This window comes from Rutidosis leptorrhynchoides, chromosome 1 (genome assembly GCF_046630445.1).
Source record: "Rutidosis leptorrhynchoides isolate AG116_Rl617_1_P2 chromosome 1, CSIRO_AGI_Rlap_v1, whole genome shotgun sequence".
Classification (NCBI taxonomy): Eukaryota; Viridiplantae; Streptophyta; class Magnoliopsida; order Asterales; family Asteraceae; genus Rutidosis; species Rutidosis leptorrhynchoides.
In genome coordinates this window covers 232,715,322-232,732,544 of record NC_092333.1, presented here as the reverse complement: position 1 = coordinate 232,732,544, position 17,223 = coordinate 232,715,322, and the positions used below count along the sequence as shown (strand labels likewise).

At 33.9% G+C, this 17,223-nt stretch overlaps 1 protein-coding gene and 1 non-coding gene across 2 annotated transcripts; one reads left to right on the top strand and one right to left on the bottom strand.

Moving 5' to 3' along the window:
* Positions 1 to 3,098: 3,098 nt before the first annotated feature.
* Positions 3,099 to 3,170, bottom strand: TRNAG-UCC (transfer RNA glycine (anticodon UCC)). Its single transcript has one exon. It is a non-coding gene; the product is annotated as a tRNA-Gly (tRNA).
* Positions 3,171 to 9,827: 6,657 nt separating this feature from the next.
* On the top strand, positions 9,828 to 16,408 carry LOC139868612 (aspartic proteinase 36-like). Its single transcript, XM_071856947.1, has 10 exons — positions 9,828 to 10,187; positions 12,414 to 12,543; positions 12,782 to 13,029; positions 13,124 to 13,348; positions 13,678 to 13,837; positions 13,950 to 14,023; positions 14,518 to 14,605; positions 14,912 to 14,987; positions 15,603 to 15,674; positions 15,888 to 16,408. The coding sequence occupies exons 1-10, from the start codon at positions 9,961 to 9,963 to the stop codon at positions 16,034 to 16,036; spliced, it is 1,449 nt and encodes a 482-aa protein (XP_071713048.1). The 5' UTR covers positions 9,828 to 9,960; the 3' UTR covers positions 16,037 to 16,408.
* The last annotated feature ends 815 nt before the right edge of the window (positions 16,409 to 17,223 follow it).

Here is a 17,223-nt window from a genome sequence, read left to right as displayed (position 1 = left end):
TTCGGCAGCTATAGCGAATCAATATTATCATGGGTATCTTTATATTTAACATCACCTACTACATCTCTCATTAGAATCTCGCTATTATCTTCACAATGATCAACTCCTATTTCAATGAATCAATATTATCAAGGGTATCTTTATATTTAACATCACCTACTACATCTCTCATTAGAATCTCGCTATTATCTTCACAATGATCAACTCCTATTTCAATCACCCTTTCCTTCTTCACGATCTCTGATTTTGGGACCTCATGAGTTTTCCTTAATAGATTGAGTTTATCCCTGAGGTCTGGTTGTTTTCGACCCAACACATCTGAAAATGGCCTCCCATCCTGGAACTTATTTGCATTGAAACCTGATTTAGGGTTATTCTTCGGATTAGCTTTAGTGTTGGATGCATCTGGTTGTTTTGGTGCCCTCACAGTAGCTTTGAAAACTTTGATATCTACCCCATTAAACTTAATCGATTCTAGAGATTTTAAAAGTCTGGGGCTGTCCAACACGTCTGCAAACCTAACAAATGCATACTTTTTCCCATTATGTAACCTCTTACCCACTATATAGACATCTCTTACCATCCCATGTTGTTTGAAGATCTTCCACAGCTCAACCACCTTCATATCCTCCGGAAAATTGAAAAACATGAACGAAGTCAATCGATTTCGGTTATACCACTTGTTGCCGTTACCCTCATATTTACCGTTGTACCGCCTTCGATCTCCATCCGAGCATGCCCTAGCCATACCGTGCCTTACCCCCTCGTGCCTCACACTTTCTCTCTCTTGTTCCTTACCACTCCAACATATGTTGCTACTTGCTAAGTAAGGTTTGACCCTTTAGACGGGATATAAAGATAGTACGCTTTGTTGGGATGGTTTAATACCCTACAAGTATCACCAACGTAAATGAGAACGACAAGAGAAAGGTTTTTGTCATAGATGATCCAAAACATAAACAATCGTTACTTTTTAATTTGTGGTTTTAGGGTTTTCGGTACATCATATGAATGTATGACACAAAGATAATATTGGGCCCACCTAAATACAAAGGGTAAATACTTAAAAAAATAAAATTATAATTATAATTTCGAATGAAAAGATTATAACTTTAAGCAAAAAGGGAAAGAAAAAAAAAACATATGCATATAACATAGGAACATTAAAAAGGATGATAATGAACTTCATATCAACCTAGAATATGACTTGACATAAAATTAACAAGGAAGTATATTAATCATGATCATGATCATGATAATAATAATTGATAAATGTAATTAATCGAAGGAAAAAAAAACAGAAGTAACAAAACATGAGTTGTTATATATGAAAAAGCTGTTTCACATTCAAGTTAAACAAACCAGGAAAAAAGAATATATAACAACGACAACAAAACCCAATACCAGATGCGTGGTGTATGGGGGAGTTGAGATGTAGACAATCTTTTCCCTATTTTTGAATAAAGAGAAGTCGTTTCTCCACCCAGAGTGATACACTCCAAGAAGTAGAGAAAGTCCTCTCTCTCTCTCTTCGACGGATAAAGAGATTGCTTCCGAATGGACCTCCGGCCAATAAGTAGGAAATTTTTTTAAAAATATAATAAATAAAACATGAGACGCTAAATTTCCATGGGTTTTAAATCTTGCACATTCAATTTAGGCTCTAAGTGGCACTCAAGTCGCCAATAAATGGACGTTTGCTGTTGACTCAATAAATAACAACCATGAGGAAAAAAGAATATACTTGAGATAAATTGAAGAATGTAGAACCAGAAGTATTGCTCATGTGACCGTGTATTTACTATCAATCTGTGACCGCTCACGAAATACCAGCACACACTGCATCAGATCTATACCAATCTTATGTTGCTCAACACGCATAAAAAAGATGACCCTCCCTGTATATACTCAATGAGTTATCCTGGTATTGGACTTACTATAACAAAAGACACATTATTAGTAACATAAGCGCAAATTAGCAACAAAAAAATGAGAAATCGGTTAACATAACAACATAATTAGTAGATACACACAAGTCACAACACTAGCTGTTTTGTCAAATCTGATTCAATGCTGAAACTAAAACTTTGAAGTTTGAACCCACATTATAGTGTAACTGCAGTATAAATATTAAATATAGGAAAGACTAAACATCACTTAGACATATATTATTAATCACTTGTGTAGCATACTAGCATTTATAAACTTATCGAGTTAAAGGTTTAACCTACATCATATTTTTTCTTAAAGTTTTACTTTTTGAACTGACAACTAGACCACAATCAAACATCTGCAAAAGATAACTATGTGCCTCAAGTGTTTAACCTATCGTCATTCAAAACCGGGTTCATTCAAAGCCTTTTAATCATTCAGATTAAGAACCATTTAATACTTAGTAATTCAGTTTTATCAAACGCACACATAGTTGTTTAAGCCACAATGCAAGTGGGTGAACCCTATTTAACTCTCACGTAACTTAAGCATCTAACGTGGTCTGAGGTGGTTCAGTTAAGGTTGCTGGAAATTCAACATAACTACATGCTCCAGGTAAAAAAAGGGAGTCAGTAAAAGAGATCAAGCCAGTATCATCATGGTTATCAGATGAAAGTAGTTTTCAGATGTGCTCTAATCCTCTATGTTGTCATGTGATTGATTTTATTATACTCCAATATTTTTTAGAAAGAGGATTAAAACTTTCTAACCATAAACAGTGAGAGTAAAGTATATCGAAAAGACGTCAGTGAGGACTTCCATCAAACACTTTGTTCTGCAATTCATTCATCAGTAATTCAAAATGGCATATGTATCTGTATGAACATAATAAATAATATATGCAGCTTTCAATGCTTAAACTTATATTTGGAAAGTACTTAGGGTTTGAAATCACTCACCAGCGGATCTAATACAATGAAATCGCTGTTGTTAATTAGCAACACACCATCTCTATTTCTTCAAACTTACAAAAAATAAAAATCCAAATTTAGGATTTAAAGTAAGAGAAAGTAAAGTTAAGCTAAAACTAATATTTGAAAGATAAAGTAAGAGAAAGTAAAGTTCAGCTAAAACGAATATTTAAAGAGAACAAACATTTATAAAAATGCGTTTGCCGGGAGTCGAACCCGGGTCTATTGCTTGGAAGGCAATTATCCTAACCGTTGGACTACAAACGCCTTTTGTTTCATATCGATACCTCGCAACTATATATATATATATAATATGAAAACTTTATCATACCCTCCTCCCACGGTAAGTGTGATATTTAACTTTTGAAGTTTTTAAATTTAAACTTTAACTTCAAATATTTTTATTTGTGTTATATAATATTTTATAAAACTTATATCAATCAAAATACACTTTAAAATTTAATCTACTCATATAAATTCTATCATGTATTATATAACACAAACAAAAATATTTGAAGTAAAATTAAAAAAAAGTAAAACATAGAAAAATCAAACAGGTAATTTATTATGGGATGAAGGGAGTACGATTCTTTGTCTCGGAAAGAAAAAAAAGAAAAAAAAGATACAACAAGAGGCACGGACGAGACTCGAAATTAATAAACGAGACCTACCGACGAAGTCATCATAAAGCTAACTAAACGCGAGTCTTGCCATGAACTAACGATATACATTACACAATTACAAGATATAAAAATAAAACAATTAACCAACCAACTAAACAACGACAAAGTCACTAACTAACCATCACCGATGTTGTTGTTGTCGATGTCAACACCCACATTAGCCTTGAACGAAAAGGTCGACTCGATTCCCGTCATCGGTGGAAGTTCCCATTGGAATGGAAATCAAACCATCATTCCTAAACTTGTAAAAATAAAACTCCTTTTTTTAACACACAACCCGACCCCGACCCCAAATTCACGTAAGACAACTTACAAACCCCGGACCACAGTAAGGTAAACACGTAACTATATGAAGTGTATTTTATTAGGTACCATAAATGATGTTAAACCATTGTATATCGTGTATATAATACTCCATATAATAATTTATTCAAAACATAATTATTGATAAGTGTTTTCAATATAATGTAAGAAAAATATTAAAGAAAGATAATGAACAAGTTCAATGGTATAAAAAGTTCTTCAACTCTGAATATTTAACACATATCGATGAATGATTTAGCATCATTTAACATTCAGATGTCACAGACAAACGCACTGAATACTGAATGGTTAAACATTAATTGTTTCACAATTCAATTAAGAAGCAATCAAACACACCATAACTATTGTGATTGATTGTGGGACCATTCTCTCTAGTTTCATTTTCGTAACTTTCACAAACATAAAAAGGAAAGGATGCTCTGTTTTTTTTTTTTTTTTTTTTACGACCAAAGGATCAATATATTAATAAACGATTCCTAATAAGGATGCTCTAGGTAATAAAGTGGTCCTTTCATTCGTCCATAGAAAGACTCGATAGATAATAAAGTGGCTCATCCTTTTTTCGTTAGAAAAGTGATGAAAGAAAATGGAACTAAAGTTAATCGTTCTGAGGTTGTGTTGTCGTGAAGCTATTTGTGTATGTTTATATTTATTGAAATGGATATATATGAGGGAATTGTTCTTGGTTAGTTAAAGAATACAACTTTTTATGTACATAAGGTTTATAGATAATGTGGAATCCATTAACGTAAGCTAAAAGTTGTCAATCCTTTGTGACCTTTTGAGTCGCTACTTTTCGGCCATTTACTATTTCATTTTATGTATTGGCAAATATACATATTTAACATGAAATTATTGATGTTATATAATAGACAGAGATCATTAGTAAAATGATTTTTGTAGTCTGTTAGGAACATAACTCATATTTATGGATTAAGATTTCTGTTTAATGGTTTAGGTTTATTGGGTGAAATTGAGGAATTTGATAGAAAACATGTTTGGCTTAAGGGTTTGGATTTGAAGATTGGGATTATAATTCGGTTATAATGGATTCTTTTTAACACTTCTCGTTAAACAAAGAACGTTTTTTAAACATTTCTCTGAATACCAAACGAGCAACTTGTTAAAAAAGCCACTTGTTTTTTTGGACATCAGTTTGGAATCACCTAGGGGGACTTAAACAACCATTGATGGCGATGAGCTCGTGAACATCTAGATGAAGAACGTGGAAACGGCCGAAGCGAAGAAAAACGAGTTAAGTAGTTCACGTTTACACCCAGGAAGCAAACCAGCTGCACCGCCGAAACCACCAAACTCAGAAAAATGTGCCGACCAAACAACATCGAAAATCTTAAATCTACAAAAATGTAAAACACCAATAACAGTTACCCCTACAAACCACATTCTAAACTTAAATAAGGAGATCACCTGAAACCACAACCAAATCCGCAAACCCAAGACCATAACCTTGGCAACAAATCAAAACCAAACACTCAACTTTTTACGACCAAGGCTTACCCAAAAATTGACTAGTGAAGGTGGCGTTGTTGGGGCCAACCCACCAAAGCACATGGCAAGAGAAGTGAAATGACGACTTCAGTGGGATTAAACAAAAGAGGAGCACGACGTCTAAAAGAAAAAAGGGCAGAAGTACAAGGTAACAAAATCAAAACGGTGAAAGTGCGATGACGGAGGTGCGTAACCCATTGAAAGGAGGAGGCAAAAGTAACAAACCAGTAAACATAAACAACAAACAAGTGTAAGAAAATCGGCAACACCCGAACATAAGTACACACCATATTACACCAAAATTATAGTGTGACATGGCAACACTGCTATGTAATAAGCATTTGCATTTGAGACCTTTCAAGAACAATTTTCGCTCAGGAACATATTATAACAATATTCCGGTCAAGAACAATTTTCCGGCATGACTAGTATTCCGCTCAAGACTAGTATTCCGGTCAAGACCATTTTTTCGGCCAAACAGAACCACAATCCTACCGTTCAACCTCGAGACCTTTCATCGTGAATCTCTAACGAGAACCTGCTGCGACAATAAAAAAACCAATACCTTTTGATATTCCTGTAAAAGGGTTGAATCTCCAAACACATGAGAAATCGCAACTTTGAGAAGCCAAGAACAAAATAATGAGAGGGGTCGTGAAACACACACAAAAAAAAAAAAAAAAAAAGAACGGGCAAAATACCCGGTCAAAAACTCCGCGATCTTGAATCTTATATCCGGCTAGAAATCGAGACAGCGACGACACCACAAACAACACCACAAAACCAATCCTAAAATACACGTGATAGGACACCGCATTCGTCGCCTGAAATCAGTGACGGTAGTCTAAAAAGTAAATCTGACTCAAACAAACATCAGCGAGCGGGGAAAAGAAGAGTGGATCTTGATGGTAGGTTGAAACATTGTGAAAATAGGTTTGTCGGAGTGAAAGACCATCGGCGAGATGCCGGTGGTCGGAGAAGGTGAAAGTGGAGAGGGAAAGTAAAAAACTTGAAGTCTTGGAATGCGAACTTTGAGAGAGAAGGTAAAAAGTGAAACTATTTTAGTATCCTATTCACCTATTTCTATCTATAGTTTCTATTATATTGCTAAAATAATGATGTCATTATTAGGCTAATTCCTTTATTAAGAAAAAATTAAAAAGAAAAAGAAAAAAATCTAAGCATGGTGGGTGATGTCATTAATCTAAATAATTTTGAATTAAAATTAAATATTATTAATTAATTATTATTATTAAATCTTATTAATAATTATTTTAATTATTAAAATTAAATAATTTAAAATTATTTTAATTAATTATTTTGAATTTAGTACGAGAAGGTATAAAAGTTAGCAAAAGGAACAAATTCTACATTTATATTTTAATTTACATTTTTAAAATAAAATGACAACCAATATTATCTCTTATGATTGGATGTGAATTGTTAAATATGCATTTTAGGTGTTTGATGAAATATTCATCTGACAAGTTTCTTAGTCGGACTATGTGGTTTCACGGGTCATTAAACTAAATAACTTTAGCATTTACGTTCACTTAGTACCTATCATTAAACTGTTTCGTTTAAACAAACCCGTGGTTTCACGGGTCATTTCACTAGTTTTTTAATAAAACGTTAATGGTTTCTTTAACTTTTTTTATCTTCTCATTTTCTAAACAAGCTTTCTTTTTTTTTTTTTTTTAGTTTTATTAATCAAATTCCATTGTTTCTTTGTATTATTATTTAACGCAGTTTAATGGACTATATCTTTGCGACATTTTTTTTTTGAAAAGCAAAAAGAATTATTATTAATAACCCGGATTATATCATTACATTCCCTACACACATCTATACAATATTATAAACAGAATCATGAAACGGAAGATGAAGGAATCTAATCTATGTGGAATAATCAGGAGCATCGTAGACTAATCAACACCATGAGGGAACGAACTTGAGGGTACAAGCAGGGAAGGAGGAGACAAACCGTGCCGATCGAGCGGCGACAAAGTTGACTAAACAACCAACCCATTTAATCTACCCCTCATGGGCCAATTAGAACTACAAGACTGCCGGATTATCAAGGTGACGTGTTAATCGATGCCCGTGCGGTTTGAAGACGAGACTGCATATGATGACGGGTTGATGATCCATTGATGCCATTCAATAGGAGTTTTTTTTCGCACTCGGTTTGAAATCCAACTAAAGCTTTGCGTTTGAATTTCAGAGATGATCAAAGCGGGGTTCCATACTTTTCTTGTGAAGACGTTCAGATTCCTATGTTTCCATATGATATAGCAACTAATCCATTTAGTAGCTTGCCATAGGGAGGATCCGATGAAGGTGTATGTGGGATCTTGGATGGCGATGATGGCATCGTTGATGTTGGATATTGATGTAATATTTTGATTCCACCAATTAAGAATATGAAGCCAAATTGAGGTCACTTTGTGGCAATTAATCAGTGCATGATCAATGGTTTCAGGCTGTTGATCACATAAAGGGCATAAGATGGTGTGTAAGTCGATTCCTTTTTTGTCGAGTTCGCATCTAACCGGGATTTTTTGTTGGATGACTCTCCATGAGAATATGAAGACCTTTTGAGGAACGAATTTATTGCAAGGTGTGTATATCTTTGCGACATATGTGTATATATTATTTTAAGTCGATATTGGTGTTCATACGACTCATGAACATCATTTACTCTTGAGCTTTTGAAACATTGTTAACCTATCTACATATGAAAACTTTAATGTAAATAAATCTATGAACGTTTATCGATGCGTGAATTGTAATTATATACACATTTATAAGGGCTATTGTTAACGTGTACTGTTATGTATCATAACTTTACACATGTTGATGTTTTAAATGTGTTGTTAAAGAAATCAATTTTTTTATTTATAATAAATTTGTTGAGTATATTTGAATATAATTTATTTTACATGTTTTATTTTATTTTAGAACAAATATGATGACAACTCTTAAAGTTGTATTTTCGTGTAATTTTTGAACTTAATTTATAAGAATAAAATGTGATGCTATTCTATATTGAACTAGTCCGGACCGGCCCGCGCTTTGCGGTGGGGGCTTTCGGGCTACGTATTCATATTTAACGTAGCGTTGTGTATTTACAGAGGGAAACACAACCCATGTGTTAAGCGCCGTTTTAGATGTCGTTGTGTTAAGCATTTTTAAAAAAGTTATCGGTTTCGAACGTAGTTAGTTTTGTTTTGTTCAATAAATTTTTTCGAGTGTAATGGTGTTGTCGGAAAAATTTAACCCGCGGCGAGCAGAAAGATACTGGCTGTCGTTATGTTTAGCGTTTTTTTAAAAAGTGTCCGTTTCGAACGTGGTTAGTTTAGTTTTGTTCATAAAATTATTTCAAGTCTGACGCTGCCGTAAAAAAATTTAACTCGTGGGGAGCGGGAAGATACGGGTTGTCGTTGTGTTTAACATTTTTTAAAAAATTCTCCGTTTCGCGTATAGTTAGTCCCGTTGGGTTCGTAAGATTTTTCGTAATTGAACGGTGATCTCGAAAAAATTTAACTCGCACCGAGCGAGAAGATAGACCCGTTATAAATTCGGGTAGAATTAGTTTCTCTTATTCTAATAAAATTATATATTTACACTTTTAAACCCGAAGAAAGTATAAACTTGAGGGGTCGTTGTGTAAATATAGCCGAAGTTGAGGGACCGTTTGTAATGTAAACGCAAATTCAAAACTACAAATCGATATAATTAAAACTACAAATATTCCCATGGCATTTAGTATATAAGGGCCCATGGCATTTAGTATATAAGGGTTAATTGTTATTTTCTTTTTTGTTTTTATCATTGTTGTCTTTTTTTTTTCCTTCATTCAATTCTTTTTCACAAAAAAATCTTAGAACACAGAATTAGAGGTTTCTTTAATTTACGTATAGTATATAGTATAGTCAGTGTTGTAAATCTCCCGAGATCTACCCGAGATCTCGTTTTTAGAAGGTAACCGAGACGAGATGTTCATCTCCCGAGATTTCTCGGTCAACGGGGTCAAACTTAGTCAAAACTACGATTTTTCGGATTTTCTTGCTAATTTGTAATATTTTCTTGTAAAATTCGTGATTTCTAAGATTTTCTCGCTCATTTCTCGGATATTTTTTGTAAAATCTTGTAAAAACGTATATAAATATACATATATTTATGTTTTTATGTATATTTTTATTAAAAAGCCTATAAAGTCAACGTAAGTCAATGTCTGAGATCTCCCTGAGATTATTTTGGAATGCCGAGATCTCCCTAAAAAGGTGCAAACGAGATCTCTCCGATATTCGAATTAATATATATAGTAAGTAGTGTAATTAATTAATACGGAGTACTTAATTAATTTTCTATAATTGACTAACCAAATAAAAAAGTATAACTTGAACATGAGTCTTTTAGTCGTCGTCGTTTTTTAACCCAACATTTCCGACTTCAATTCCACACCTTCGTCACCGGCGTAAAGTAGCAGAATCAACGATACTTATACATTTACACACTATCTCTCAATCATTATCATCATGTCTATAATCACCATCTCAATTTCATTACTTTTAATTTCTCTTTCTGTTGCTGCGACTAACGACGGAGACTTTCGCGGTGCTGTTTTCGGTGTAAATTCAAAGTTCTCCGGCAAGGAACGATCGCTTAGTCTTTTTAAAGCTCACGATAACCTCCGTCACCTTCAGATTTTAGCATCTGGTGTCGATCTACCGCTCGGTGGAACCGGTCGTCCTGATGCCGTAGGGTTAGTACTTATACTCACTCATTGATTCAATATATTGATATGTGTGTTTATGTGTGTATGATCGAATATGTTTATAGATAATCATTTGTGGTTAGGAATGAGATTTTAGGTATTTTTCAGTAATTAATTGATTTTCGATTAGAAATAGGGTTTGTGTTGGTTCTGAAACTAAGCTGAGATTTGATGATGATAATTATTGTTAGTAGGAATTGTAGGGTTTGTGTTTGTATGTGAATTCTGTTATGTATTATGTATAGGTAACCGTAAGATGTGGTTTCGTAGCTACTATGAGTGAAAATTGAGATTTTAGGTACATTTCAGTTACTCTTCGATCGTGAAAGAGAATGAGGCGTTGTGTTCGGTTTAAACTATACTGAGATATACTATAAACGATGGCGTTGGAATCTTGCCGTTAAATTATTCAATTCAGAACTTAAGATCTGCAAGTCATGACTATAAACGATGGCGTTGGTCGAGTCTGACCTCAATCCTAAGTGTTGGCGCACTTAGAAGACTCCCGATGCGCACACACGGACGTGTAACTTAAGTATATATTGTGTGCACAACAATATATATGATAAGTTAAGTGTTGACATGCCTTGAGTATAATTACGATTAAAATCAATAAATAACTTAGCCAAATAGAGTAACATGTTAACAAACGATCTTACGCGCTTGATCGTACAATAGCTACGAAAAAATCCATGTCTGGTCGTGCAAATACTTAACAAGCCGCCACTCGGGCGAAACAAACAAATCGCCAAGGGTAATGATACACCTAGTACGAGTACACCTTCTATAATTAAAAATGAACACATTTATCCAAATGCGAATCATACACACGCGTTCATAAATTTAAGCGCGCTATAGCATAAACATCATTCACAGTAATTGTAGAAAGATAAACGAGAAGATAAATATTTCATTTCAAAAGTCATTACATATACGTGAAAAAGTGATGATTACAACGGATCGGTCAATAAACACTTAGCATCGGTAATACAGACAGACAGCCAGGATAAAAGGTGAATAAGGCTAACGTGACCTGTACCTGCTACGATCTCTGCAAAATACAGACAGCCAGCATAAAAGGTACAAGTACTGTTCCCTGGTACCCTCTCCTAAGCGTGCAGGCAGTACAGACAAGAAACCAACAGGGAACACGTGGCACCAATAGACGAACGGCACTGTAGCTATAAATAGCGGACTCAAATCACAATGCAATGGATTCCATTTTTGGGGATTTACACACATACTATTTTCGGTGATAAGGTACGAACTAGCTGCGCTATATATGTAGCGCGATTATACCTGCGCTACCGGACTTACAACATTTCACTATACGTTCTTGATATACAGGTAGCGTACTCTGAGCATAAACCCTATAAAGCCATCGTTAACCGGACTTCTCGTTGATGGTGGGTCTATGTTTAACCACCCCTGCTGAGATCCTCATCTCGCAAGGGGTTATTCACGGTACTCCGGATCGGAGAGTTAAACTCAATTGACCCTTAAATCCCCCTTCTTTGATGTCAAGCATGGACAGAACCCGGCCCGATTAGTCTACGCTTGATCATTTGGCGACATCCGTGGGACGCACAAGTTAAAAGGTTTTGATTTGATCGTTTATAGTCATGACTTGCAGATCTTAAGTTCTGCGCTGGTATAGTTTAAACCGATTGTTGACGATGATCTTAAGTTCTGCGCGGGTATAGTTTAAACCGATTGTTTATAAATAGGTAACCGTAAGATGTGGTTTCGTAGCTACTATGAGTGAAAATTGAGATTTTAGGTACATTTCAGTTACTCTTCGATCGTGAAAGAGAATGAGGCGTTGTGTTCGGTTTAAACTATACTGAGATATACTGATGCCATGTTGATTGAATACACTCATTGATACATATTTATTGGTATATTATAATGCATCTAAATTATATATAATCATTATTTGTTGTTTCCTAGTTATTTGAGTAAGAATTGAGTTTTAGGTATTTTCGGTACTTATTTGACTAGGGTTTTCATGATCATGGTTGGTAAGAATTGAGTTTAGTAAATAGTACTCTGTCTCTGAAATCAAGAATGTGCAAATAAGTCAGTACCTGTAAAGTTGTATAGTGGTGATTTGCTATTATAATAATAGTGGAATGGATGTGTGTTGTGTTTGATGATCTTTCTATTCATCTGGTGATTATTTGAAACGTAAACCTTATTTGTGGCTTTGTGCAGTCTGTATTATGCGAAAATTGGAATTGGAACTCCAGCGAAGGAATATTATGTACAAGTAGATACTGGAAGTGATATAATGTGGATCAATTGTATACAATGTCGAGAGTGCCCCAAGAGGGGTTATAATGGGGTAATGCCTCTTGTACTTGTTGTCAGTATTTAGTAAAATATATATACATTCTGATGATACTATTCACCAGAGTTTGTTGACTGATTATCCGTTTTCAAATTTTGCCTTGTTGTTCGGAAATATTAAGATGAAGCCTTTTGTTTCATGTTCGCATTAGCATTTGAAACATACTTGCATAAGTTCCATTCAATTATGAATATGGATGCTAACAGATTTTGATCTGCTATGATTCAAACAGCTTGAGCTTACGCTGTACAATCCTGAAGATTCATTCACAGGGCAAATGGTTACATGTTCTTCAGATTTTTGTGCACAGATCAATGGTGGTGCAGTTACTGGTTGCAAGGCCAATGCATCGTGTCTGTATACTGAAACGTATGGTGATGGAAGCTACAGTATAGGTTACTTTGTATCAGATATTGTCCAATATGCTAGTGTGTCAGGTGACTTGGAAACTAAGCTGGCTAATGGAAGTGTTATATTTGGGTATATTTCCTTCTCTAATCTTGGAATATTGATTGAAGTATGTGTTAGTTACTGATGAACCTAGTGTTTATATGTTGTTATTGTTTATAATTAGGTGTGGTGCGCGACAATCTGGGAGCCTTGGTTCATCTGAAGATGCTCTTGATGGGATTCTTGGTTTTGGAAAATCAAATTCATCCATTATTTCACAGTTGGCTTCATCTGGGAAGGTGAAAAAGATGTTTGCACATTGTCTTGATGGAGACAACGGCGGTGGAATTTTTGCAATTGGGCATGTTGTTCAGCCGAAAGTTAACTCAACGCCTTTGATTCCAGATGAGTATGTGGCAATTATCTCTCTTTTTACAAATATTAGTTCTTTTGTTTACAATTTGTTTAATAAGTGTCGGTGGACATTCCAACTTAGTTAAAGGTGCCTGCTGATGTTAAAGAGAACATATTAGTTCTTTTGTAGCTATAGGTGTATGCATACTTATTATCTAAATGATAAACTCCAAAATGAAAACAGGATACATTAAATACTGTATGTTTATATACCATCTGTAATGTGAAATCTCTCCTCTTATCTTCTTCTATTACCTTGCATTTAGTGAAGTTTTTAGAGTGAATTACATCTTCTTGACTAAATTGTTGATGTAAAAATTGTAGGCCTCATTACTCTGCCAATGTTACGGGAATTGAAGTTGGGACGCAGTTTCTAAATCTGACAACAAATACACACTTAGGGAACAAGAGAAGAACAATAATAGATAGTGGTACAACACTGGCTTATCTTCCGGACGCAATCTACAATCCATTGATAAATCAGGTGAATTTTTGTGATGCATTATACTATGACGTATTTATTAAACTGGAAAAATTGCTTCTTTAGAAGTTGCAATATATGTTGTTTTTTGTTATAACCTTTTCATCCCCTTTAGATAGTCGCAGGGCAGCCTAATTTGAGATTACGTACTCTTCATGATCAGTATACATGCTTTGAATTCACTGGAAGGTATAGTGTATATGGAGTCATTATGCTCTTGTCCTTGATTGTTTGTATGTAACCTGTTGATCTTTTTAAACTTTTTTATGAATATACCTGATTATCATTTTTAATTCATACCTAATATAAGTGCCTCGTAATTTGAAGTTTTCAATGATCTTTTTTTATTAGTTATTGCAATAGCATAGAATTTTCTCTGTTCACTAGCTACGTAGGTGAGTGCCTCTTTAAGATGTCTATGCTTATTAGTTTTCATTCTTTTATAAGCAAATGGGTAGACATGCCAGTTTCGACCTAATTACTTTGAATGGGTTGAATTGGGTTATGTTCTTTTTCTAAACGGTCAATTGGGTAAAATACAAAGGCTATGATGATGAATGATTAATTAATTATTTAAGCAACTAGGACATATGGTTCAAAAGTTGCCCAAAGTGTATTTTAGTGCATAGAGCTCATTATCATTTTAATGCATGACTTGCTAACTTTTGATTTTACATTTGTAGTGTTGATGATGGATTTCCTAATGTTACGTTCTACTTTGAAAATTCACTTACTTTGAACGTTTATCCTCATGATTACTTATTCGCCTTCGTAAGTATCTCCATTCATGCAATCTGTATTTTCTTTGGTCATCTATACAATCTGAGACTAAACAGGGTCACCCCACTTTGATGATATGTGTTCTTACACGAGTGACACTTAATGCCTAAATACATTTTTAAATACATACCAAATTTTTATAACGTATTGGCTTGTATGTTTAATTTTTTTTTTTTTAACATCTGGCCTTTAATGCATTGTGTCATCTTAGAATTTTTTTCAGTGTCAGTTCGTTACATACTTACATTCTAATGTTAACTACAACAGTACTGAATTTTAAACCTAAAATTGATGCAGGAAGATAGTTTGTGTTTTGGCTGGCAAAATAATGGCATGGATTCAATAAGTACGATGGACACAATTTTATTGGGAGGTAAGCTATCTATCTATCTATCTATCTATCTATCTATCTATCTATATATATATATATATATATATATATATATATATATATATATATATATATATATTATATTGTACTATTTTAAGAGGTCGTTGATAATGCTTTAGTGGGGTTTTGTTAAATGGAATGAGTAATTTAAAAATCAATGTGTGATACTCTAAAGTTTTAGCACTTATTTCACTAGCTTTTGATGTAACTTTGGAGTAGCAAATGATCAAAGTTGAGGTTCAAAGTAAACATATTCTTTTACTTCCATGTGCCAACTATTCTTTTAGGACGTATGGAATACAAATTGTGTAACTCATGATGTAACTAATTGTTAGGGTTTCATTATAAGTTTGGGTTCTTTAACAACATATTTGAACTGTCTGGTAGGCAATCAAATTTGCTCAAAATTTGATCTGTACTTCGTGATATTTACTTAAATTGATTACAAACCATCAATGGTCTTTCTTAAAGTTATAGGCTATTACTCCCGTCTATGTCATATGAACCAGAAGGTTTCATCGTATTTTACATTGTGTGATCTTATTGTTTCTCTACATTGATTCATAAAATATTGCTGTTTCATTTTCTGTTTTGCAGATTTGGTACTATCAAATAAGCTAGTCTTATATGATCTTGAGAACCAAACTATTGGATGGACCGAGTATAACTGTGAGTTGTCAATTTTCTCTAAAAAAATTACGCCATTCTTTTAATCTTATTTCTAATTTCTATTTCTTATGGTATTTCATCACAATATACATAATGTTTTGGATTGCTTTATACTGAATTCTATGATGAACTGAACGTACTAACAAAGGACATAATCTTTAGTGATACCGGGTTGTACTAACGTTAACTATATTTCTGTTTTTCCAATTTCAGGTTCTTCAAGTATTAAATTGAGGGATGAGATAACGGGATCAGTGCATTTAGTAGGTCCTCATTCTATTCCATCTGCGAGCAGCCGTACTCACTATACAATTTTTATATCAATTTTGGTGATGGCTCTACTACACCATATGATATCATAACTAATGAAATCTCCCAGGTAGGTAGCGTTAAAATTACGCAATATATACAATCGCATTAAAGGATTAGACAAACAAAACACAGCTATTAAATCCGGTGCCTCGTAGCATGCCAAGAACAACAAACCATACGCCATCACAGAATTAAACTTCCCCCTTTGACCTTGCAAAAATATGATTTTGTAAATGAATGTCATTCTGCTTCTGGGTTTAGCCTTAAAGGAATTTTCGATTTTTCTGTCTGCATAGTTATATTCAACTTTCATTTGGTCTTAATGAGTTGAATCCATATTTCGTTTATGTAGTCATTTTTTACATAAGCTCAAGTAGTTTGTAAATTGTTTGATGTTGGTGCTATTAAGACGTCTGATTTAACTTCAACTGGTCAGATAGATACATCTTCGATTTTCTGCTTTCGGGAATGGTTCCATCTTTAAAAACAGATTGGTGCATTATTACATATAGAATGGGTGGTCCATGCTGTCTTATTTTGTGTTAATTTGACCTTTATTTTGGTCGGTCTTTTATAGGTGACAAGTTACCCTTGATTTCATTGTCTATGAATTTATGTGGGCTTGTGTTGCAAAATATGAATGTTTTGGGACAAAATGTGAAGTGTTTGGGCCAAAAAAAATTTCCACCGCGGGCAAAATCGAGAAACCAAAAAAATTTGTACTAAAAATTGCAAATCTACGTCCGCCCCCCTCTGCCCCTACATAGATCCGCCCATGTGAACACACTGTTACATTAACCAATGATGTCTTACTGTTCATATTAACATTAACGAATGACACTGTTAACATCAACTAATGATGTATTTTACTATTCACCGTTAACATCAACGTTTGACGTCTTTTACTGTTCAGTTTATATTTTAAGGGCAATTTTTTTTATTGTTTCTAATTCTTTTGTTGGTTATTTCAAAATACGTTGATAGTGATGCGTGTACAATAAATCTCTTGTGATAATATCGTAACTTCAACCATCTTGAGCTACATTAGTCATTGAATCATTTCAATTTTTCCGTAAGGAGTGTTGGTACCTTGATAATAATAGGAGTATTGTAGAGGGGGTGAATACAATTTCTTTTCAATTAACTAAACAGTTAAACTTGATTAGTATTCAAACAAGCAAATAAATAGAGTCACAGGTAATTTTCAACAGTTATTCTTTATTGATTGAATCACAAA

Coding starts and splice junctions, on each gene's coding strand:
- LOC139868612 (XM_071856947.1), top strand. CDS start 9,961: ATGTCTATAATCACCATCTCAATTTCATTACTTTTAATTTCTCTTTCT. Junction 13,030..13,123: donor AATGGAAGTGTTATATTTGG/GTATATTTCCTT, acceptor GTTTATAATTAG/GTGTGGTGCGCGACAATCTG. Junction 14,024..14,517: donor TGCTTTGAATTCACTGGAAG/GTATAGTGTATA, acceptor TTACATTTGTAG/TGTTGATGATGGATTTCCTA.